At 35.6% G+C, this 26,011-nt stretch overlaps 1 protein-coding gene and 1 pseudogene across 23 annotated transcripts in view; both read right to left on the bottom strand.

Annotated features, from left to right (window-relative positions):
- The window catches only part of CNOT4 (CCR4-NOT transcription complex subunit 4), a 152,811-nt gene that overhangs the window by 28,842 nt on the left and 97,958 nt on the right, over positions 1 to 26,011 (bottom strand). For 11 of the 22 annotated variants that reach the window (XM_086395433.1, XM_086395431.1, XM_086395430.1 and 8 more), the window contains 4 exons: positions 24,829 to 24,962; positions 6,196 to 6,253; positions 3,180 to 3,429; positions 1,790 to 2,287 (listed from right to left, as the gene is read on the bottom strand). In XM_086395433.1, the coding sequence (XP_086251559.1) occupies positions 1,790 to 2,287; positions 3,180 to 3,429; positions 6,196 to 6,253; positions 24,829 to 24,962 (940 nt within the window). The remainder of the gene's footprint in view (positions 1 to 1,789; positions 2,288 to 3,179; positions 3,430 to 6,195; positions 6,254 to 24,828; positions 24,963 to 26,011) is intronic. The other 11 variants (XM_086395437.1, XM_086395442.1, XM_086395436.1 and 8 more) reach the window with 1 other exon arrangement.
- On the bottom strand, positions 15,982 to 19,064 carry LOC147373748 (signal transducer and activator of transcription 2 pseudogene; annotated as a pseudogene). Its single transcript, XR_015163279.1, has 3 exons — positions 19,007 to 19,064; positions 18,664 to 18,755; positions 15,982 to 17,077 (listed from the first exon to the last, which is right to left on the bottom strand). The product of XR_015163279.1 is annotated as a signal transducer and activator of transcription 2 pseudogene (transcript).

Genomic DNA, 26,011 nt, shown 5'->3' with positions numbered 1-26,011 from the left:
GTATCTGGGAATAATATCTGCATTTTAAAGTTTTTCTGCATTATCCACATGGCCTAGTTCATTGTTGGGCAGATACCCAAATATTCATAGTAATTGGTCTAATATTCTATTGTTAAATGTTTAGAATATTTAGGGGAAATTAAATTTTTGGTGTTATAATGTTTTGAGATGCACTACTAGTAATTTAAATTCCACACTTCTAAATGATTGAAACAAAGGAAAACAAAACAAAATTACATTCTAATATTGTCTTGGAAAAAAATGAGTACCAGGAACTGAACACTTAGTATTTCTTAAGTGAATATCATGTAGAAGAGGATTGAAAAATGTCACTCTTAATTACCTACTAACTACCATAATCAAACGAACAAATATCACAAGTCCCACCAACGTGCAAACCATTACATTAGGTGCTATCATGGTGGTGGTGGTTTAGTTGCTAAGTCATGTCTGATCTTTGCAACCCCATGGATGGGAGACTGCCAGGCTCCTCTGTCCAGAGGATTTTCCAGGCAAGAATACTGGAGTGGGTTGCCATTTCCTTCTCCAGGGGATCTTCCTAACCCAGGGATTGAACCCGGGTCTTCTGCACTGCAGGCAGATTCTTTAGCAACTGAGCTACAGACCCCATGTGCTATCACACTTATATGTAAATTAACTTGACTGTATCAAAAGCCACACACCATATTCTCTTAACCTACCTACTTGTCTTGAAATTCAAATGCTGCAGTCACAAAGAGAATAGAACCAAAAAATTTTGATGGATCTCTGAAAATTTATCTATCAACCTTGCTAAAAACAAGAGAACAAATGTCTTGCTGGTGATAGCACATTATTACAGTAATACTGTGCCATGCCATATCACAAAGGCCAAGACAAGGGATAAAAATAAATTTTATGAGTTATGTAACAGAGTGAAGGACTATTCTATTCTACTTGACTCTCTTCAGAATCAAGAGAAAACAAACTCTTTCAACAGTCATATCTAAAGCCCAAATCAAACTTTGAAAAACTATTAATAAGAAAGATTCCTTTAAATGTAGAAGTCACTTGATCTAAAAAAATATCATAAGACCTTAAATGCCAAAAGTTCTGAAACCTTCAAGGGTAGCAGTACAAAATCAGAAATATTCTGGCATCACTGACAGGAATCTAATATTTACCCCAGAAACAAAAGCATGACAGACCAAAAGGAAAAAAATCTCTCCTTGAACAATTTCTTTTTCACAGAAAGTATAATTATGCACATATGATATGTCTGTGAAAATTAAGAGTTCCCAAATATTATATCCTTTATTATATAAGCAGAGTTTTGATGTGAGTGTGTGTCTATCAGTCAAAATAAATTGTGAAAAGGAGTTAAGAGGGTGGCTTTATCCCTCATGCTCTCACTAATTATCATCTCTAAAAAATTTTTTTGAACCAGTTTACTTTTAGAATGTATAATCAGAATTTTTGGTATTGGACATTATGGCACCATAATTTCAGAGCCCATTTCTTTTTGCATTTGAAAGACTTATATGCCATAAGAAAGTATGGTAACTATGCTATTAAGTAAAATGCTTCCGAGCAATAACCAGGTATAATACTCCACCATCCTTATAAAGCTCAATATTACAAGGCATCCATCCAATTAAAATTTTTTTAGATTATGATAAAGTGTTTCCCATTGAAATTTCCAAGACTAATAATAAATACTTTCTGTTATCCAAAAGTACCCTCCCTACCCACCCAACAACCTGTAGGCAAGAGTTATTCACAAATTCTCAAAGGCTATAAACGAACCTACCTGCTATAGGGATCCCTCCCAGACCTGTGTTGTGCTGTGGCGGGAGATTCAAGTCCAAGAAATTACTATTTGAGGTGGGGTTTGCTGTGTGGTTCAAGTGCATGATGCTATTGCGTGGAAAGGCCATCCAAGGATAGCGGGCTGCCTGGCCTGGAAAACTGAATGAATTATAAACCGCTCGGTGCTGCTGAAATTGAGGGAACCTCTGTGGCAAGACGGAAAAGGTACTATTCAGAGAGTTGGCATTTGTAGGCGCAGCAGGATGCAGGAATCCAGAGCCTGGACCTTTGGCGGTTGTAGTGTGTGACGAGGAGTTCTGAAGAGATGTGGGCGAAAGGGAAGGCTGGTCTTGGACTGACAGTTCCTTTTCAATCAAGTCTGCTAAGGCTTTTCGAGTGACATCAAAGGGATCAAAACCCAAGTCATCCTCTGGTTGTTTAGAAGAACCAAAGCCAAACGCTGCTTGCCAGTCTGTAGAGGATGATACTGGGATTGTTTCTGATGGGAAGAAAATCAGGGATGAATTTAAAACATATATCTCACTTCCATACTAGTGAAACATCATACTATGTAACACAAAGGCAAATAAATACATGCAAAATCTGTTATGATCTATTAGAACATTAAGACTGTAAAATTATAATTGGCCTCAGATACTTTAAACAATGATTTCATTTTTAAGTTACTAACTTCAAAAATTGAATGATACAGACTGATTTTGCTAATCAAGGAAAACAAAGTACTACTTGAAACCCAAATCATACTCTCAATTATTCATCATCAAAACCCAGAATCAGTTGTTTAAATAAAGTAATAAATATGGTCAGAGAATTCAATTAGAGTTTATTTTTAAAATGTATTTCTCAAAGACACAAGTATAAATAATTTTGAATATATGCTTTATATACTACTATAACAATGAAAAAAGTATCTATTTAATCTTTATATTTTTTTACATTGTCTTAATTTTATGCTATCCTTCACATTAATGAGAACAAATGAATGAAACTGGAAATGGTTCAAATTCCAAAATATAACTTTCGATATTAACTAACATACTTCTTTTGTCAGCTGGGAAAACACTTTTTAAAATATAACTATATAAATACAAATCTAATTAAAAACTGTAAGCCCTTACTATTAATACTTCCTAGAGGAATAAGTATTTGAATACTGAAAAAATGATCTAATCCTTCATTTCTGGAGAAGTCTGTTAACACAGTAACTTCTAGATGACACAACTCTTCTCAAAACCATCCAATTTCTTGCAATTTAAATGTTTACATTTTTATGAAAAAAGAAGAGGATAAAAACAGCGTAACAGCACACCCAGTGAAGGGCTGATTTTAGTCTGAGGATAATTACTAACACATGCAGTGTTCCTCTGTACCTGATGTGAAGAGGCTCTGTGGCTCTGGTGCTGTAGGCCAGTCACTGGAAGTCTGTGGGGAGCTGGGGAAAGGAGGAAGCCCACTTGGGATAGGGTTGGGATGGCGAAAATTATCTGAGAATAACGACTGTGACTCAGTTACTGCTCCTTCAAAAGGAGACCGTGCACTGTGATTGGATGAACTGATGGGGATGACTGGATTGGATTTTGATAAACCAGGAGGTGGTGAAGGTGTATCACTGTTAGATATCTAAATAAAATAGGAAAAGAAAAGAATAATCAACATAAATTTATATTATATACAACAATAAGCCATAATTTAAAGGGCTTGCAATGAAAGGTACTAGAATAGTGATCTTCAAAAACGGGATACTTAAGAGACTTTTTTTAGGACTGTATGAATTTTCAAAAAGATCCATCAACTTCGGACTTATCTGACAGTCCAGTGGTTAAGATCCCACACGTCTGCTGTAAGGAGCACTCGCAGTTTGATCCCTGGTAGGGGAACTAGAATCCCACATGCCACACAGTGCAGCTGAAAAAACATCAACTTACATATGTACTCTTCTATATAACAAAACTGACCCTCCTGAAAAGACACAGCCAGTATCCTCTCGTTTTACAACCTAATTTCTCTCACTATTTCTTACTCTCTGGGATCTAATCAAAGTATTTTGCCCAAGAGTGAAAACTTTCTGGAAGCCAAACACAACTTTATTAGAAATATTCAGATTAGTAATGACAGAGTGTCTGACTCTTAAGGACTACATTTTCTTTGGCAAACTAAGTGATTCCCAATACTTTGGTTTTAAACAAGACGAAAATATCTAATCAAGTTGTTTCCAAACACATCATTAAAACTAATTTTTATAATAAATCTTAATATGATTCTTAGGTATTTAAAATTCAAGAGTTTGAAAATTTGAGTGATATAGACATAATACTCTTTCTTTCATTTACTTATATATACGAACAAGATATCTCAGCACTTTTATTTAGGAAAACAAAAACACGATTAGATGGCTGCTAAAACATCTCCTTGTGCCAAAGGGTAATATTCATCCATGGATACAAGAAAACTAATTTTAAAAAGCCCTATCTGCTTCATTAAGAAGTAAATTTCCAATACAATTTTAGCTTTTATGTTAAATGATTAATTTTTTTTATTAAAAAAAATCAGGTCAAGGAAGGATGTAAAATTTCCCATTGTTAAAGACAAGCTTGTGTAAATGGATGAGGGAGTAACAAAACATTCTGATACTTAAATCTCTCGAATACTAATTAAAAACCAATATAGTCTGCTACTACTACTGCTAAGTCACTTCAGTTGTGTCCGACTCTGTGTGACCCCATAGATGGCAGCCTACCAGGATCCCCCGTCCCTATTTATTTAAAAATACAAAAACTTATAATAAGCTGGAAATTACATCCTTTGTGACTATTTTTAACTTATTATGAAAAAAATATTTAATGTTAACTTAAAATATACAAAGGGACATGCAGATTTTCAAATACTTTCATGGAACTCATGAACAAAAAGTTTAGAAAAGCAGTGTAATTTAGATTTCACGTTGTGGGAAACTGCACATTCTTTACAGAAGAGATTAGAACACTTTTTTTTTTTAAGTAAGAGGGTATAAAGAATGTAAGGAGGTGTAGTGAAAAGCTAACAACCAGACAATATGATACAAAGCATGCTCTACAGATTAGGACCTCATTCAGTATCATACTGGATACAACTTTGAAGTTGATTTAACCATTTCAAAGCCCAAAGTCATTTGAGGAATGAGGGAAACTTGGGGGAAAGTTCATTGAAAGAAACAGAAAATTAAAGTCAGTTTGGAACTAGCAGATACAAACTTATATATAAGGTGGATTAAAAGATCCTACTGCATTTCAGAGAGAATTATATTTAATACCCTAAAACATAATGGAAAAAAATATGAGACAGAATATGTATAACTGAGTCACTTTGTTGTACAGCAGAAATTAACACAATGTTGTAAATCAACTCAATAAGATTTTAAAAAAAAAGAAAGTTAAAGTTGACAACAAGGGACAGGGGAGCACAGGACAGAGAAACAACTCAAAATCAAGAATGCAGAAGGCATGTTAGTCTGGGACCATTTCGTGTCAGGTCAAAAAGACCAAGAATATGAGGGATTCTAAGGACACTAATGTATTGGTACATAGCAGAGTAACATATTTTATTTTCTCAGGCTCCAAAATTGCTGCAGATGGTGACTGCAGCCATTAAATTAAAATTCTCCTTGGAAGAAAAGTTGTGACAAACCTATACAGCGTATGAAAAAGCAGAGACATTACTCGGCTGCCAAGGGTCCAAACAGTCACAGCTATGGTTTTTCCAGTAGTCATGTACAGATGTGAGAGTTGGACCATAAAGAAGACTGAACACTAAAGTACTGATGCTTTCAAACTGTGGTGCTTGAGAAGACTCTTGAGAGTCCCTTAGACTGCAAGGAGCTCAAACCAGTCAATCCTTAAGGAAATCAACCATAAATATATATTCACTGGAAGGACTGAAGCTGAAGCTGAAGCTCCGATATATGAAGAGCTGACTCACTGGAAAAGACCCTGATGCTGGGAAAGATTGAGGGCAGGAGGAGAAGGGAGACAAGAGAGTATGAGATGGTTGGATGGTATCACTGACTCAGTGGACATGAGTCTGAGCAAACTCCAGGACAGAGAAGCCTGGTGTGCTGCAGTCCATGGGGTCACAAAGAGTCAGACATGACTTAGGGACTTGAACAATGAACAGCAACTGTAACATATGGTCATAATGATACTTCTGCATCATCAAGAAAGGGTTACATTATGCTCTATTCTGTGGAGAAAAAGACAGCTAATTATTATACATGTAACAAAGATGTTCACTAAAAGTGTTTTTAAATTAAGTATTTAAAGTATTTTTCACTATCTAGAAAATTCACTTGCATAGAAGGTCTTATTTCAGCAGATGGCAGGTAAATAAGGGAATACAGTATCACAATCTTACCTGCTGAGAATTATCACCATTCCCTATGCTGAGAGAATCAGAAGGTTTGTCAATAGGGCTGTAAAAAAATAAAAATTAGAGTAAATTTATTCTCCTACAATCAAAGCCCGAAAAATAGACATTTTTTCATCTTAGCATTTACTAAAGCACTCAGATGCAAAATATTAGGTTAGATGTTGGGGACACAAAGTGTTAAGATAAAATCTCTATCCTTGAGTGACTTACAGTCTAATATTAGACTCTCCAAAAACAATGAGTGAAACAACAGTTTTGGGGAGGAAAAGTATACTAATCCATTATTTAGTTTGTGCCCATGATAAACACATTCCCCATTAAAATTCTGAAAAAATTCTATTTTTCTAGGTGCTTAACAGAGGGCATAAAAGTTACTGAAATGTCATCTACAGGTTCTTAAAATCAATACATTTTTAATACTTCAATAGCCTAATCATAACCTTAAGAGAAGGCGTATGTAAGTATATACATATACACACATAAACACAAACACACCACACATGACTAACAGAAAGAAACTTTCGTGCCTCAAACAAAAGTAGTAAAACTTGATTTCCGTAAGAGAAAATGCAGTATCACAGTAAAGTAACACAGATTTGCTAACTTCAAGTACATTTTAACTCATTTGACTTAAAACAGAAATCTTTATAAACATTACAACACTGATCAAGCAAGCAATTTCTATAACAAACTTTAATCCAGCACATGAACAAAAGTTTTGGCACTCATATAACTAATACTTACTTCTGATATAATACTATAGCAAAAAAAACTTAAGATTCCAAATTTCTGAAAATTATTTTATTGTCTGGAAACATATATAAAGTCACCTTACAAACCAACAACTTACTGGTACCGTATTTGATTGTTTTGGAATAATTTCACAAGAACTAGTATCCAATCTGAATGCATCTTCTACAGAAACACTGCCAGATGCTCCTGAATCTGACTGGTAAGTCTGAAACTTCCTTGAAGAACACTTTTACTTACTATTCACAGTATATCAATAAATGAATTCATATTATTGTCAAGAGGGTAATCCTAATAATTTTAAGATACAGTTCTGGGCCCACTAAACTTAGAGGTAGCTGGGTAACAAGACAGGTGCACAACAACAAACACCAGTCAGTGTCAACTATTAAATGGACTAAGTTTAAACACTAAGTGCCATAAATCTTCAGAAGAAAGAGGAGCCCCTCCAAGAGGGGCAACTGGGAAAAGTTTCCTAGGGAAGTTCAAATTTAACTAGGCCCTTAAAAAATATTTACATGTTAGAAGGAAGAGAAGTGGGGTCGGGTGGTGACAGGCAGCATTAAAGGCAGGATTAGCAAGAATTTCAAGAATCAAAAGGTTGTAGAAAAGGTTGAGAGAAAGGTAATTAGTTTAGCTAACATATAGGATGATTTTAACAATGGGAGGTAAGAAGAGAAAGACATCAGAGGCCACTAGAAATTTTTTTGAGCACAGAAATAATACAAATAAAGCAACGTTTTAGAAAGATTAATACACTTCAGTGGTATTAAATACACCTTGTTGTACAACTATCACCAACATCCATTCCCATAACTTTGAATTTTATAAAAATGAAATTCTATACCCACTAAACAACAACTCTCTATTTTTCCTCCTTCCAGTATCTACCATGTACTTTGTTTTGATGACTCTGACCACTCTAAATGCCTTGTGTATAAACTGTAATCACAGAGTATTTATCTTTTTGTGACTAGCTTATTTCATAAACAATAATGTTCTCAAAGTTCATCATGTTGTAACATACAGCAGAATTTCCTTCCTTTTTAAGGCCAAATACTATTACATTGTATCAGCTCAGTTCAGTCATGTCCGACTCTTTGCGACCCCATGAATCACAGCACCCCAGGCCTCCCTGTCCATCACCAACTCCCAGAGTTCACTCAGACTCACGTCCATCGAGTCAGTGATGCCATCCAGCCATCTCATCCTCTGTCGTCCCCTTCTCCTCCCGCCCCCAATCCCTCCCAGCATCAGAGTCTTTTCCAATGAGTCAACTCTTCGCATGAGGTGGCCAAAGTACTGGAGTTTCAGCTTCAACATCATTCCCTCCAAAGAAATCCCTGTACCATTTTTGGTTTGTCCATTCATCCATCCATGGACACTGAAACTGCTTCTACATTCAAGCTACTGTGGGTAATGCTGCACAAATACCGCTTCAATACAGCGTTCAATTCTCTTACACTTATATATAGAAGTGGAATTGGTAGATGATATGGTAATTTTATTTTGAAATTTTTTGACGAACTGCCATACTTTCTTCCACAAAGGCTGTACCATTTTAAATTCTCACCAACAGTACACAAGGGCTCCAATATCCCCACATTTCTTCACTTGTTTTCTGCTTTTTTGATGGTGGCTATAGCGAGGAGAATGGGTCTGAGGGGGTATCTCACTGTAATTTTCAGTTGTATATTCGTAACGATTAGTGATGTTCATCTTTTCATATGCTTAGTGGCCATTCACAAATCTTCTTTGGGAAAATGTCTATTCAAGTCCTTTGCCCATATTTGAATTTGACACTTTTTGCTGTTCAGTTTTAGGAGTTCTCTACATATTCTGGTTAATATTCCTTAAGAGATTTATAATTTGCAAATATTTTCTCCCATTCTGTGACTTGTGGATAGTGTCTTTTGATTTATAATATTTTTAAGTTTTCATGAAGTCCAATTTATCTATTTTTTCTTTTGTTACCTGTGTTTTCGGTGTTATCTCCAGGAAATCACTGCCAAATTCAATGTCATCAGATTTATCCTACATTTTCTCTTAAGGTTTTTTGGGGGGCAAGGGGAGGTTTAAGGTCTTAAATTTAGATGCTAGATCCATTTTGAATTGATCTTTGAATATCGTGTTAGGCAGGCAACCAACTTCATCCTTTTGCATGTGAATATCCAGTTTTCCCAGAACCATTTGTTGAAAAGATTGTCCTATCCTCAGTAGTCTGGTCTTGGTGACATTGTCAAAAATCATTTGGCTATATATGAGTTAATATTTATGAGCTCTCTATTTCACTGGTCTGTAGACTATCTTTATGTTGATATCATACTATTTTGATTAATGCAGCTTTGTATAAGTTTTGAAATCAGGGAGTATGGGTCCTCCAGTTTTATTCTTCTTGTTTAAGATTATATTGGCTATTTGTCCCTTGAGATTCTGCATGAATTTAGGATGGATTTTTCATCTGTTAAAAACTCTGGGATTTTTGACAGGACTGGGATCTGTAGACAGCTTTGGGTAGAACTGACATTTTAATATTAAGTATCCCAAGCCATAAACATTGGTCTTTTCATTTATTTATGTGTCTTTTTAAACTTCTTTCAGCAATGTTTCATATTCTTATACAAGTATTGCATGCGTACATGTGTGCTAAGTCACTTCAGCCATGTATTTTATTCTTTTATCTTATTGTGAATGAACTTGCTTTTGTAATTTCATTTCAGATTGTTCACTGTTCATGTATAGAAATGCAAATGATTTCTGTATGTTAACTTCATATACTGCTACACTGCTGAATTCATTTATCAATTTTAACAGGTGTGTATGTGTCTCTCTCTGTGTATCATCATTAGAATTTTCTACATATAAAGCCATACCACCTGCAAAGAGATAACTTTACATATTCTTTTCCAATTTAAATGCCTCTTCTTTTTCTTGGCTAATTGCTATGGCTAGAAAATGCAATGCTGTGTTGAAGAGAAGTAGTGGAAGCAGGCATCCCATTCTTGCCTTGTTCCTCGTCTCAGGAAAAGCTTTCAATCTTGCCACCATTGCATATGATGTTCACTTTGGTTTTTCATATATGGCTCTTACTATGCCAAAGTGGCTTCCATTTCTAGGTTGTTAACGGTTTTTGTCACAAAAGTGTTTGTGTCTGATGCTCCCTCTGCATCAATTGAGAGGATCATATGGCTTTTAACCTACATTCTGTTGATACGGCATATTGTACTGTTCAAGTTTCATACATTAGACCATCCTTGCATTCCAGGAATAAATCACACTCGGTCTTGGTATTTAATCTTTTCAACATGCTGAACTCTGTGAGTATTCTGTTAAAGATATGTGCATCAATGTTCGTTAGGAGTTTGAAGTTTTCTTACAGTGTCTTTGGCTTTGGTTATCAGGGTAATGTTGGTCTCATAGAATTAATTAGGAATCATTCTCTTCTCTTCAATTTTGGGGAAAAGCTTGAAAAAGACTGCTACTAGTTCTCCCTTAAATACTTGGTAGAATTCAACAATCGAGCCATTAGGTCCAGAACTTTTCTTTGGTGGGAAGTTTTTATTACTAATTCAATATGCTAACTGGTTATACATCTATTCATGCTTTCTATTTCTTTGTAACACAGTCATGATAGGTTTTGTGCTTCTTGGAATCATTTCATGTAGGTTATTCAATTTGTTGGTGTACAACTGTTTATAGTACTTTCATATTTATTTCTGGAGAATTTGTAGCAATGTTCCCACTGCAGTTTTTTATGTTAGTAATTTGAGACATTCTTTTTTCTCAGTTCACCTAGCTAAAGTTTTGTCAGTTTTGTTGATATTTTTGAAGAGCCAACTTTTGGTTTCCTCAATTTTCTCCATTGTTTTCTATACTCTATTTCACTTATCTCTGCTCTAATCTTTCTTATTTTCTTCCTTCTGCTAGCTTTGGGCTTATTTGTTCATTTTCCAGCTCCTTAAACTGTGAGGTCAGATTGTTGACTTGGGATCTTTTTTATTTTTTAATGTAATATAGCACTTAGAGCTATAAATTTCCCCCTTAGCACCACTTTTGCTCCTTCCCAGAAGTTTTGGTATGCTGTGTTTTCATTTTCATTCATCTAAGTATTTTCTAATTTCCTTGTGATGTCTTTTTGAACCCATTTGTTCAAGTGTTAATTTCCACACTTATGAATTTTCTAGGTTTCCTTTTGTTAATGATTTCTAACTTTATGCCACTGTGGTCAGAAAAGATACCTTGTATATTCATCTTTTTAAATCTACTGAGACTTGATTTGTGGCCTAACATATGGTCTATCTTAGAAAATGTCCCATGTACATTTGAGAAGAATGTGTATTCTATTGTTAAACAACACCACAAACATATACAGAACACTAGGTACAGTGGTCATATACTGTACACTAGATACATATACTGTATCTAGTGTTCTGTATATGTTTGTGTTGTTTAAATCCTCTCCTTATCTTTTGTCCGGTTGTTTTATCCATTATTATGGGTGGGGTACTGAGTCTCTAGCTAGGATTGCAGAACTATTTCTCCCTTCAATTCTGTCAGGTTTTGCTTCATATATTTTGGTCATTAAGTGTGTAAATGTTTATCATTGTTCTATCTTCTTGCTGTACTGAGCTTTTATTAATATATAATGTCCTTTTTGTCTCATTAATCTTTTTTATTTAAAGTCTATTTTGTCTGATATTAGAAGTAGTTTTTGTTTAGTTGCTAGTGGTGTCTGACTCTTTTGTGACTCCATGGACTGTAGCCTGCCAGGTTTCTCTGTCCATGGGCTATGAGTAGGGCCACCTTTAATCTTTTTTGATTCCTATTTGCATGGAATATCTTTTCCCATTCTTTCAGTTTCAGCCTGTTTGTGACTTTGGGTCAAAAGTGAGCCTCTCATAGACAGCATATAGCTGGACTATGTATTTTTATCCATTTTGCTCATCTCTTTTGAATGGAGAACTGAACTCATTTACATTGAACATAACTGGTAGTAAAAAGTTATTTATGTCACCATGCCATTTGTTTTCTATATGTCTCATAGCCTCCCCCCCTCGTTTATTGCATTATTATCTTCTTTTATGTTTAGCTTATTTTTCTGTAGTGAAATGTTTCTCACTTCCTTTTGTGTACATTCTAGAGTTCTTTGTTGCTATCATGGGAATTACATTTAATATCCTAAAGTCACAACAGTCTACCTTAAATTTACACTAACTTAACTTTAACAATATACCAAAACTCATAGCTCCTTTCCCTAGCCCTTCTGGTTACTGATATCACAAAACTGTATCTTCATACATTGTGTGCCCCTAATAATTCTTCTGAATGCAGTTTCTTAAATTATGTAGAAAACAAGATTTGAAGTCACGAAGCAGGGTGATATTAGCTTTTATACTAATGTACTGGACCTTAAACATACTGCTCTTAAGGTCTACAGGAAGAAAAAAGCATAGTTACAAACCATTGTTATAACACTAGGTTTACTTTTATTGAGATCTTTTTCCTCCATACAGCTCTAGGGTATTGCTTAATGTCTTTTTATTTCATCTTGCAAGACTTCTTGAGTTTTTCTTGCAGGGCAGGTTTAGAGGTCCTGAATTCCCTTAGCTTCTGTTTATTTGGCAATATCTTAGTGTCTCCCTCACTCTTTGAGAAGAGTTTTTCTAGACAGAAGATTCTTGGTTGGTGTATATATACTTTTTCTTTATAGCACTTTGAGTCTATCAGCCCACTGCCTTCCGGCCTCCAAACTTTCTAATAAGCAATCTGCTGATAATCTTACTGAAGATTCCCTTCTATGTGATGATTTGCTTCTCCTGCTGCTTGCAAGATTCTTTTTTCCTTTGCCCTCTCTGATTATACTGTCTCAAGTATCTCACTGTGGGTCTCTGAATTCACCTTAATTAGAATTTGTTTAGCTTCTTGGATGTTTATACTCAGCAGACTTCGGAAGTTTTCAGTCGTTATCTCTTCAAATATTCTCTCTGCATCTTTCTCTCTTCTCCTCTGAACTCCAATAACGCATCTGCTGGTCCCCTGGAAGCCTATAAGTCCCTTAGGCTGTTCACCTTTCCTCAATTTTTGTGTGTTCCTCAGACTAGATAATTTCCATCACCCTATCTTTAAGTCTGCTGATTCTTTCTTCTGTCTTCTCAAATCTGTCTTTGAATCCTCCAGAGCATTTTTTGTTTCAATTATTGTACTTTTCATCTCCAGAATTTTTTAGTTTCTTTTAAATTTTTCTACCTTTTATTGATGCTTCCATTTTTCTTCACACATCACTTTTCTTTCTCTACAACTTTCCTTAATTCTTTAAGAATCTATAAGATTTAAAGACTGTCCAGTATATCTGCCATTTAGGTCTTTTCCAAAGACAGTTTCTGTTGATTTATTATTTTCTTTTGAATGGATCATTCTTTTCTGTTTCTTTGTATGCCTTCTGATTTTTTTGTTTAACACTGTCCATTTGAATCTATCTAGTAACATGTTACCTCTGGAAAGCAGATTCTCCCCTTTCCCCAGTATTTGCTCTTTTTGTTACCAGTTGCTGTGTTTGGTGTTTTTTTTTTTTTTTTGATTGTTGCAGGCTATCTCTGTACTGAGAATTAGTCTTAGCTGTAAACTTAAGGTCTTCTCAGGTCTTTTTTGAGCCTTCCCTGGACATGCAGAGTGACTTTCTAATTTTTTCCTTATATGTAGCTGTTTTTGAATGTCCTAGTCTTTAATGCCCAGGTCCCAAAAGGAGAAAAAGTAAAAATTAAAGGGGTATGGCAAGTGGGTATCAGTCCATCAAATTCTCTGCAAATCACTTCAGTCAGAGAGGAAGGGACTTGTAACTACGAGAGGAGATACAACAATGCTTGCCTGCCTCTCTGTCTGCACCTGTGATCAGAAGCCATGATCAGCAATCAGAGCAGAGATCCTCAATATCTGAGGACATGGTCCACTTTGTCCATCCTGTCTTCCACAAGCTATAGGCAAGCTGCTCTAGGAACATGTACACAGCACCTGCCATGTGGCTGGGGATGGGGGTGGGAAGCTACTGTGCTAAGAGTGGAAGTTGATCAAAATTAACTGCCAGATCTTTTCCTGAAAGTTGCAAGCCTTCAAAAGACCTCAAGAGTTCAAGAACAGTTTCATTAGACAGATTATGCAAGTGCAATTGTTGTCCAGGTGGAGAGATTGATTCCTGGTGCTATCTACACTGTCACCTTCCCCAAATTTGCACTGTTCTTACAATAGGGAATAAGGGCTTAAAAATGAGAGGAAGGAGTAGTCATAGAAACAGAAAGATGAGAGCAAAATATCACAAAAGAAAACATCAGTGTCTTCATCTTGGTTCACCACCTCAATTATCATCATTAGAAAGCACTAAATAATAATTTTCAACTTAGATGAGGTCAATCTTGCTAACGTCAAGGGTAATATATGAAAACATTATAGCATTCAGAATTAAACCTTGAGACTGTTTCTGGATTACAACTAATTAGAATAATTTATAGCATCTTTTCCACCATACCAACTGCAGTTTCATAAACACTGATTCATGAATACTTAACACTTCATCTGGGAAGGTCTTATTGATATCAGTGTCATCAATTCAAAGACAGCTACTGAAAAATCAGGATCAGGGCAAGATTTAGTAAGCTTAAGTCCCATTCAATTTTAGTATATTCTTCAATTTATTTTAAGAATAATTAACAAATTCAAGGAATAATAGATGACAGCTTTAGGAATAAGGATATAACTAGAAAGTTTTTTGTTATGTGGGTTGTAAAAAAATAAGTTTTTGTTATGTAAAAAACATGGGTCAATTAAAATTAAACCTGCCATAGTAAATGCAACTATCAGTGTCAAAACGGAAAATAAAGATGGGGGAGTCCTTGCAAATGAATGTATAAACTCAATAGAAAGAAAAAGTACATTTCCCAAGTCTAACTGCAATAAATGTACACTTCTTGCACTCTGATGGCTGAACAGAAAACATGTATCTCAGAGTTACCACTAACCAGCCAAAGTTCTCACAACCCCCTGGGATCAAGTGTCCAAATTCCTTCTTCATTAAGCTCTGTCATACTAATAAAATTTGTTGTTTTACATTCAACATACATCCACCCATTATCAATGCCAAGAAGGTTAAGAAAGGAAAGCAAACATAAATATCACATTTACTAATGAAGATAGACACCTGTTTCTTAGGGTTCCGTGGGAATGACTCTAGAACAGGCTCCAGCTCCAGTTCAGGTCCTGGGTTTGGCTCTGGCTTTCTTTGTGATAGCATGCCTAGAGTACGCTCTACTGCTGGTTCCAGATCCAGCCCTGCTCAAGCAGTGACTCTAACTTCAGGCTTAGCTCTGGCTCCCTGTGCCAGTCTGGGCTTCCCCTCTAATGATTCCAGTTCTGGCTCTAGTGGTTGTTTTAGCTCATCCACTTGTCTCTTAGAGACCACAATGAGTCTATGTTTCAGGTATTTCCTCTGTTCCTGAAAATTAACTTCCTCCTATAATAGCACCCAAAAGCCTCATCCCTCGGGCTTCAGGAGTGGAGGAAGTACTGCAGGTTCTCAGGTAAGTTCTCCTCAAAGAGGTTGTTAGTAGTTGATTACTTCAGCTAGCAAGAATGACAGGAGTACGTTCCTGGTGCAGGGCTGCACTTCATCATCATTCAACCAGGAGCAGATAATGCCCCCTTCCAATGATTCACTGAAGTGCAGCAGAAAGGTGCCAGAGATGGTCTTCAGAAGCTGGCATCCCTGGCAGTACTGGAAAAGAACTGCTGATTCTAGGGGTCTGAACTGATCAGACTGAACCAAAGAATCAAGAACCAGGCAATCAAGAGTACGTTCACATTAGAAATAATCATCAAAGAGAAGGTGTCTGTTTTCAGCTCCTGCTTCAGATCCTGGTAGTTGTATCCGACCATGAAGCTGATAATGCGCACTTCCTGTTGCACCCAGCAGTCCCCTACTGTTGCCCTTTCCAGAACCACCTGAACATTGCTCCGGAGTCAGGGAGCCAAAGACCAAATTAAAACCTGACTCTGCTTCTTCTTGGGGCACAAAGTTTTCTGGTTTGAAGTCAGAATGTTGAACTTCTATAAACTTTGTACAACTGGTCATCAACATCTGTGGGTTCCACCTATTCAGATTCAAGAATATTCAGAGGAGAAAAATTCCAGAAAAGTTCCAAAAAGCAAACTTGGATTTCCCTTGTGCTAGCAACTATTCACCTAGCATTTACATTGCATTAGGTATCATAAGTAATCTAGAGATGATTTAAAGTATACAGGAGGATGTGTGTAGGTTATGTGCAAAAAGCACACCATTTTATATAAGGGACTTGAGCCTTCGAGGATTTTGGCATCCTAAGGAATCAACCCCCATGAATAGCAAGGGATGACTATAATTGAGGAAGATTACTGTCAGTGGAGACTTCTGCAGTCAGTGACCCACAGCCTTCCTGGAATCTCTTCAGCAGCCTTGTTTGAACAGTAAACTTCCTCCCAGCCTTGAGGATGAGGGGCCAAAGGGGAATTGTGCACGGCTGGGTTTCTACCAAAAAGGCTTTGTGGAACAGACATAAAAGCAACTCTCTGTATGGGACCTTTCACAGGTCTGCCCCTTGGGTCAGAGGGTCGTCCTGATATATAACTGAGCAACTCAATTCCATCAGCTTCTTCAGGTGAAACAACAGCTTAGCTGTGAACATTTCTCCAGCTGATCCAGCCAATGGTCCAGGGGCACTGCACTGCAGGCCTTGTGCTGCTGAACATTCCATGCCTCCAACTTCAACAGCAATACTTTAATTAGGGTAACTGGCCCAGTAGTCCTTTGGAGGCATCCAACACCTCCTTACTCCTTTAGACCAGTTCACGGAGAATTTCCTGAAAAAGCTGCTGCTGTCTGGTCTGATAGGGGTCCAAAAAGGGTATCCTCACTGGGTCTGGCTCTTACATTGGAGGCAAAAGACATCCTGCTGGCATTTCAGTTGGCTGATGGATTTTACCAGTTTCTCCATCAAGCCCTTAATTCCAGGGTCCAGGATTCAATCTCATGCTGCTGGCTTTCCACAGGTTCTTTGAGGTCTTCCTCTCCTTGCTTCGACTGAGCCCTTTGAGCCTGGAGCAGAATTAAAGAGATCAAAGATCATCTCAGCCGATTAGGTATGGCCCCAAGAAAGGCCAGAATGTCCCAACAGAATTTTTGCAAGTTGGGCTGTAGTAACAAATACGCAAGGTCCTGGCTGCAGTGGCTACACTCATAGTTCAGTTGGTTTAAGAAGTGGAAGAACAGCATGTTAGCCTTGGAATCATCATTGTCCAGTAACAATATGAAGAGAGAGAAATCAAGACACATGAATCACACAGTTGACTGATAAGCACTGGTTTCAAGTGGGATTAGGAAATTCTAATAGTTAGTTAGGTTTCATAAAAAGTGAAACCTAAGAAAGTGAAGAGGAACTGAAAAGCCTCTTGATGAAAGTGAAAGAGAGTGAAAAAGCTGATTTAAAACTCAACATTCAAAATACAAAGATCATGGCATCCAGTCCCATCATTTCATGGCAAATAGATGGGGAAACAATGAAAACAGTGACAGACTTTACTTTCTTGGGCTTCAAAATCACTGCAGATGATGACTGCAGCCATGAAATTAAAATACGCTTGCTCCTTGCAAGAAAAGCTATGACCAACCTAGACAGCATATTAAAAACAACAGATATTACTTTGTTGACAAAGGTCCATATAATCAAAACTATGGTTTTTCCAGTAGTCAGGTGGGAGTTGGACTATAAAAAAAGCTGTGCGCCAAAGAATTGATGCTTTTGAACTGTGGTGTTGGAAAACTCTTGAGAGTCCCTTGGATTGCAAGGAGATCAAAGCAGTCAATCCTAAAGGAAATCAGTCCTGAATATTCATTGGAAGAACTGATGCTGAAGCTGAAACTCCAATACTCTGGCTACCTGATGTGAAAGAAAAAGACCCTGATTCTGGGAAAGACTGAAGGCAGGAGGAGAAGGGGATGACAGAAGATGAGATGGTTGGATGGCATCACCAACTTGATGGACGTGAGTTTGAGCAAGCTCTGGGAGTTGGTGATGAGCAAGGAAGCCTGGTCCATGGGGTCACAAAGAGTGGAATATGACTGAGCGACTCAACTGAACTAAAGTTAGGTTTCATAACACAATCAAGGTATTATTTCTAGAAGGTAATGCTGTGTGTATAAATCCCTGTAGATAAAAATTTGTAAACATGTTTTCATAGTCTCACTAAATTTTTTTTTTTTTAATTCTAGTCCTAAATAGTTCTGAAATCTATGGTGAAATTACAGATTTCTCAGGAGTAAATATTTTCCAGTTAACCCAACAGTTGGAATCTGGTGCTATGTAGCTTTGCAAAATATAAACATTTATATTTATTTATTTAAAGAATAGAGTCAATATCTAGATTCTGTCCTTGGAGATTCTGACTCAGTCCAAATTGAGATATTTGGTGTCTGATGATCACTGTTCTAGTGGAAAAGGAATACAGTGAAAAAGTATCAAGTCTCCTCAAAGTCTCTGAAATTATTAGGCTTTAGAGCTAGAAGGAATCATTAACATCAAATCTAAATTCTGTTTTACAGTTAAAGAAACCAAATTCACAACTATCTGCAAAGTGCCTCTCTCTGGATCTTCAGATGCTCAGTCAACTTTGCTAGTTTCTAACTGGCCCACTGGGCAATTTTTGAGTTTGATTTCCTTTAATTTCCTTGGTGGTGACACCAACCAAATTCCTAAAGATAGTCTCTTTGCTGCTTTCTAAAAATTATAACATAAAACAAGCAGTTATGCAGTAGAGGAAACAGAAAAAAACATTTTCAAGGACTGGGAGTTGGATAAGAAAAATAGTGAGGTTTAGTTTCCTGGTTTAGCATATTCAAAAGATAAAAAGTCTTCAAGGTTGTACTAATTTTTGTTGCATTTTGAACATAAAGTAAAATTTAAGGCAAATGTCAGTATAATGGACATTTCCAAATTTCTGTTGTGTTACTATATACCCAAGTACATACTTATACTGCTCCTAAATATTCCCTTATTCGTTGAGAATAATTCACTTTCATTTTTCATGCTCGCCAAAGTCTTAAATAACTGAGATAAACATTTGCTACTGCAAAGGACAAATTTAAGTTACAGACAGGAAGCTTGCTTTTAAAGAGTTTATTTTGATACAGGGGCTTCAAATACACATTGACACTAAAATTACTTTGCTAGTAATATATGGCCACATCTTAAGTTACATGACACAATTAACATGGCAAGAGAAAAATGCCTCAGTAAACCTAGACTGATTGTAGTTGGCAAGTATGATTCTAACTGCAAGTTTCTCATAACTCCAGGACATACCAAATATGAAAGAAAATAAATGCTTTTATTACTGGTAAGCACAAAAAATTAATTATCCTTAATATTAAAACTGAAAGATGGACATCCACCATCCTAAACATCATAAACTATTGCAAGCTTTCAAAAACAAAAAGCAAAATCTCCATCTATTCATTATAATTTTGTATTTCAGTAATAAAGTTTGATCTTAAAAAGATATTTGACGTGTCTTTTCTTCTAAGAAATAAAGGCACCAAAAACTTCGATCTCTAACCCATTCCTACCGATACCCACCCTTCCCCTCCCTTCCTTGCACTTATTACAACCACCCTCTGGAAAAAATACCCATGGCTCTCTAAACTTTTTGAAAATATTCTACTTCAGTGGAGCAAGATACCAGAGCTGACTGACTAGTTTTCCAGTATGTATGTGCACATGTGCAGTAACTTTATATATCCAAATATATCATGGGACTAAGTAAGATTTCTTAAGAAAAATAAGGAAAGACTGAGAAATAAGTTCAGAAAAATTTAATAATTCATGAATTTTAATATAAATACCCAATTTTAGCAAACTTTACCACCTACTTAATTTAACAGTAAGCAGCCTTAGCTTTATACAAAAATAAAAGTTGAGAAATGTAAATAATTTACCTACTTCAAAAGACGGAATGCCTTACTGGGGGTCCACTTTACAAAAACAATGTAGGCTACCTTTCATGACACTTGTCCATACTTTGAGAATTACTGCTTTATACTGCTCCTGAATTCACCTCTATAGGTATCAACATACACCAGTAATTTATAACTATTTTTAGGTCATGGATCCTCCCTCCAGAAAAGTACACACACACACACACACAATTTTACAGAAGATTTCAGAGTTTGCAGATATTCAGAAGTCTATATATGATTTAACACGTTCTACTCAAGACTATTTTATATAATTATCTGGACCATATCCTTTCTAAATTTCAGGGGTTTACCAAATGATATTAGGACAGAAGAATATGATTCAGGCAGTGCCTACTTCCATTCTGTTAAATAAATAAGGCACTCTCATTATGCCTTCAGTCTATTAGAGCTTATATTTGACTTTCAATACAAATATAGCTGCATATAGTTTTTAAAAATACACCTTTTCCTTCAATGTGATAAAATGGACAAATTTCTAGAGAAATTTTCTTTTCACCATTTCTTTAGCTTATCCTCTACTGCCACCAATCTGTGGTTTAGGGAAGGTTTTGCTTAAGCCTTCCCTGGGATTAATAGTACATCCATTATATTTATCCTGAGGTATAAGCCTTAAGTACTAGAGATCTTCCAAGGTCAAACTACATACCGTTATGGCATAGTTTAACTGATTTAGTTTGATTCATGCTAGAGTTTTTAATTCATGTTAGAGTCTTAAATTTCGCCTCTTCTAGATTAAGAAATGGCAGAGTGAAAGAATGAGCTTGGGCTTAAAACTGACTGAGACTTTTGGTCAGAATCTGGTCTATCACTTACTTGTGGAGGATACTGGTAAATTACCTAAACTCTCTGAGATTTAGTATTCTTGCCAGCAGTAAGATAACAATGATGTCTACCACACAGAACTACTAAATGAACACAGAAGACATCAAATTTTTATTCAACTTTCTTTCTACCTAAATGTAAAGCTGAACATCTCAATTCCTTCAATGGTGTCTTCTCTGAGTCACAATATCAAGTCATAAACTTGACTTGCGTGATCTGCACATTCCGTAATCTGTCCCCCCAAGGTAAGCAGACCTATACACTGTCCTGGGCATATAGCAGCCATTTAGCTACTACTGCCCTGTCTAAGTCTTCAGTTGGTGCACAAATAGTACCTCAATGTAAATAAAGGTATTTCAAAGCCCTGAACTTAAAAACAGAATATCTAGTCCTTAAGCATCACTACTGCATGGCTCCCTTATTTCCCCTTAACTACATTTTTATTCATCATTTCAAAATAACTAATAGAGAAACAGCATATCCACAGTCAAAACCCAATCTGACTGATATACTCTCAAACCCATAATAATGGAGGGATGTGTGTGAAGAACAAATGATACACACCCTCTAATTAATTATTCATTTAAGTGATACAGGAATATAAGACATAGAAAATTTCACTTACTAACATTAATGTGTATCAAGGGACCATGTTGGGGTTCAGTAATGATTAGTAGCTATGATATTCTTAATATTTATAATCTGCCTTAATTACACGTGAGAAAAGTACATTTCAGTTTAATGTCAATCTATAAATTTTCAAGTTTTGCTTTCTTGAAATTCTTCTAAAACTGCTGCTCACTACACAGGAATGCCAAGAAAAGAAAAGGGGCCATTCTTTTTGTCCCTAAAAGTTTAATTCTCAACTCAAATAAGAAAAATGTTCTCTCTCTGGGGTAGGACCACAGAAAGAGTTGTACTGCTCTTCATTCTAACTTGGCAGGTCTTCCCTGAGGGAAGAAGAAAACTTGTCTACAAATTCATCCCTACCTGTACCCTGTATGGTGATAAGGTACAAGTGGAGACCAAAGCAGATGTTCAGTAATATTGACAGTCAAACTTACTCTCTGTCAGGGGTTGGCAAGCAAATAAAACAAGCTATAGGAGCTTGCCAAACAAAACAAAACACCGATAACTCTATGTAGCCTGGGCCATCAATTGTCCTTAACAAATCCTGGGGCGGGGACGGGGGGTGCCTTGCATTAAATAAACAAACAAAAAAAACTCTTCTCTCTCTCTCAAAAATCCTTCACTTATCATGTACTTATGTTAAGCAAAGGTAATCATGTCAAAATTTATTCTGGTCCCAGCTGAAGTTCAGTTGCACTGATTTTGGGCAAAGTTACTAAATGGGTATACTGTTTCAATTCCCCCCTTTTCTTTTTTCCCCTACAACTTGTGGTTGCTATGACACTCCTCTCCTGTAATTGAAACAATTATAAATGTGCTCTGCTATACTTTATATGAAGGCAAAGTTAATAAAATATTAGTAAATCTATATTAATAAGTCATCACAAAAACATAAGTTAAAGACAGCTAACTACTGTTAAAATGCTGAAAAGACATGTTGGTAAATTTCAATTTTCACTTCTAATATAAAGAAAAAAGCCCAATAAATTAAAAATAATAAGGTGTTTTCATATTGTGATTATACCACTTTCTGACACTCTTGCTTAATTTTTAGTTCCTAGAAATTCTTAGACAGGAAGAGGTGATGGTAGGAGATTTGACTTAAAAATGTAGGGAACAGACCAAAAAAAACTTTCTTGAGCGACACAGAAGACTTAAATATTTTGAAACAAATAGACTTGGTCAACTAACGGGAGAAGCTAGCCTATATACTGCACAGAAAACACTTCAATACACCAATAAAACATGGCAAAGAGATATGAATTCACGGTGCATAAGAAGTTCAGTATATTAATCAAAAACAAATTAAAATGAAAGATTTTATCAAATTTGGCAAATGTGCAGGAAAAAAATACTTAATTCAAGGAAATACCCATAAACATTGACTTAGCAGTTCTAAGATCATCAAAACTATAACCAAAATGTTTACATGAAAAAATATTTATCACAGTGTTATAAATAATAGCACCAAAATGAAAGTAAGATAATATACACCAGCAGGAGATTGGTTTAATAAATGTGCAATACTCACATATAATGGAATACTACACAGTCATAAAAATTATGTTTTCATAACATGGGAAAGTATTCATAATAATGGGTATTAAATTTTAAAATGTAACAAACCAATGCGATTTTCTGCATATATACATTCACAGAAAGGAAAAGGACTACAAGGAAACACACACTGCAAGGAAGATACACCAAATCATTTTAGTGAAAACGTCTGAGTATTGAGATCACATACAATATTTACTTTCTTCTTTATGCATTTGTATATTTTTCAGCTCTCCTTCAATAGCAACATTACTTTTATATTCAGGGAATAACAAATGCTGTCACAAAGAGATCATCTAAATTTTACATTTCTGCTCTGCATTCTCTTAGGGGCTATAAACCCAGAACATGACTTTAATTAGAATGACAACACTTTTAATGAGAATAAAGACGTGTATTTAAAAGCATCTGAAATAAATTTTTACTACAAATTCTTACATAATGTACTACAGAGTTAGCAACCAATGAGGTAAATAACAGCATAGGTTCTTAATAAAATAAACATAGGGGTGGGTACAAAAAGATCAATGGAAAGGGTCAAAGTTTATCAACCCCCAAAGATTTTAGACTTAACTTTTATACTTAGCTTTGATAAAATAAATTTCATGTAGTTTATTATATAATAATTTTATGTTTTGCTCTATGGTCACCTATATATTTATATATATATATATATATGTACATATGTGTGTGCAAATAAAAGGAAGTTTTTAAATTTGAATTGCGTTTATAAATAATCTTCACTATCAAAGTGAATAAACTTAACAAGGACTTCCAAGAATTTAAATATAAGAATAAGTTTTGAAGAAACTGACTCTAACAACAATCCATGTGGTTATTATTAGCTATGCTTAAAAATGGCCCTTACATTATTCTAATGCTAAACAGATATGGGACTGTAATAGGACTATGTAATACCCAGACCTTTAAAGCATCATTTAAACAAATTCAACTTTGGAATAAATTTTTTAAAAAAGAAAACTGACCTATTTGATTACAGCTATTTACTTTAGATGAATTCACTTTATAAAAGTTAGACTTACCAAATTTACAAAAAAAAAAAAAAAAAACAAGATCCAAACACAAACGTAAGATATATTCAGAATAAAGTGTAACCCCCATTTATCATTTTTATTAATCATATCATTTTCTGACAGGCCAAACCCAAATACAATCCAAGATGTGACGATCACCATATCAGAATGAGATTCGATACATAAAATTATAAATTTGTTTAAACATGAACAGAATATAGGTCTATGCAAAAACAAGTTGTCTCCAAGATGAAAAAGATCTGTATATGGGATACCCTCCTCACTCAGAGGACATAAGACTTTGGTGATTCCTGAGACAAGACAAACATGAATACTTGTATCCCCAACACAAAATGCTTCAGATTAATAACCCTCTGTCCCTTTTACAGTATTTTGTGCCACCCCCCCACACCCCACACCCCACCATTACATCAGGAAGGAAACCTCCATTAGGTGACAAGAGCCTTTTAATAACCCACATCTCTTAATTTCCCTTTTTATCAAGGAGAGTGTTCCTGGGGCTCAGGGTAGTCTGCAAATCAATGCAAAGGGGAAGCATCGAGAGGCTCATCTGAAGTATTACCAGGGAGCAGCAGGCAGCAAATATTCAAACCCAGAAATTGTGACTCAACATTTCCTACAGTACAACAATTCTGCACAAATGACAGACACTCTCAAGAAGGATCCTGCCTGAAAAAGATGCAGAATGAAAAGAAAAGAATGACAGACACGAAGGTTAAGGTATTTGATTACACTAGTATCGGTACTTACGTATCATACCTCTGCAGTGGTGTCACTTTGTTCTTATTCTTATCAACTGAACCCGTAGACAGTTGAAGGAAATTGGGGTTTAATTTATATAATTCCTGAAGGAGTTTCTGTTCATATTCTTGGTGTTTACCCGCCTAGTGAAAGAAGAAATTAAAACTGCAGTGGGACTCACAAAGTGGCTGGTATAAAATGCTGATGTACTTTCTGAATTATTAAAGCTATCCTAAATAAAATACATAAGGATTTGTCACAGTGTCAGAGAAACCTGTGAGGAAGATGTCACAGGAACTTCTAGACCAATGAAAGTTTCAACAAAACTACAGGAGACATATTCCATTAATTAAGCACATCTTCAACCACTTTATGTGGAGAAAAAACATATTAATGGACAACATTTTTGCTAGCTTAAAAAACTAGAGGGGCCCTTTTAAATTTACTTCCCCATCTTTCCACAAAAGAATTAAGTTTTCTAACAGGTCATTACAGAATTTTCTGAAGATCACTGGAAAATCAATCTCTCTTTTTAGAAGAGATTAACACTAAAAGTAACTCAGAGATGAAGGATTTTACTATATTTTTCATTATCCTAAGACTAAGTAACACATTTACATAAAAATGAATATATTTAAACGTTGGACCAGAAGATGGCAATTTAGAGCCAGCCGCTTTGTTTTTGTAAATAAAGTTTGAAGGGAACAGTAATGCTCATTCATTTACATATTATCTATGACCTTGTTGGTGCTACAACAGCAAATTTGAGTAGTTGTTACAGAGACCATATGACCAGAAAAACTAAAACATTGACTAACTGTCCCTTTACAGAAAAAGTTTGCCAATCCCTGCCCTATATATGACAAAGAGAGCTCTGTATTTCTGGAGTTGGTAGCTGTCTATCAAAATGCAGTGTTACAAACATGATGGAAGAAATTAAACAACTGACTGTGCAACTAGTCACACGCAAAAATAAATTACAATGAAATTACACTGAATAACTTTCTATTCTTTGCATGTATATTATGACTGCAAGGACATTTTTACTTACCTTCAGGGTTGTTAATTATTTTTAAAGTGTGATCTAAAGAGATGTTATGGGAAAACCAAAACCAGAACAGATCAAAACAAAAACAAAGCAATCAAAACAAGGGCAGTATCATGTGATCCAGCACAACTGTCTCATATATAT

This window comes from Bos grunniens, chromosome 4 (genome assembly GCF_055505025.1).
Source record: "Bos grunniens cultivar Pamir isolate PY7600 chromosome 4, Bosgru_T2T1.0, whole genome shotgun sequence".
NCBI classification, from domain to species: Eukaryota; Metazoa; Chordata; class Mammalia; order Artiodactyla; family Bovidae; genus Bos; species Bos grunniens.
The sequence above is the reverse complement of the archived record's forward strand: the minus strand, read 5'-3'. Positions and strand labels throughout refer to the sequence as shown.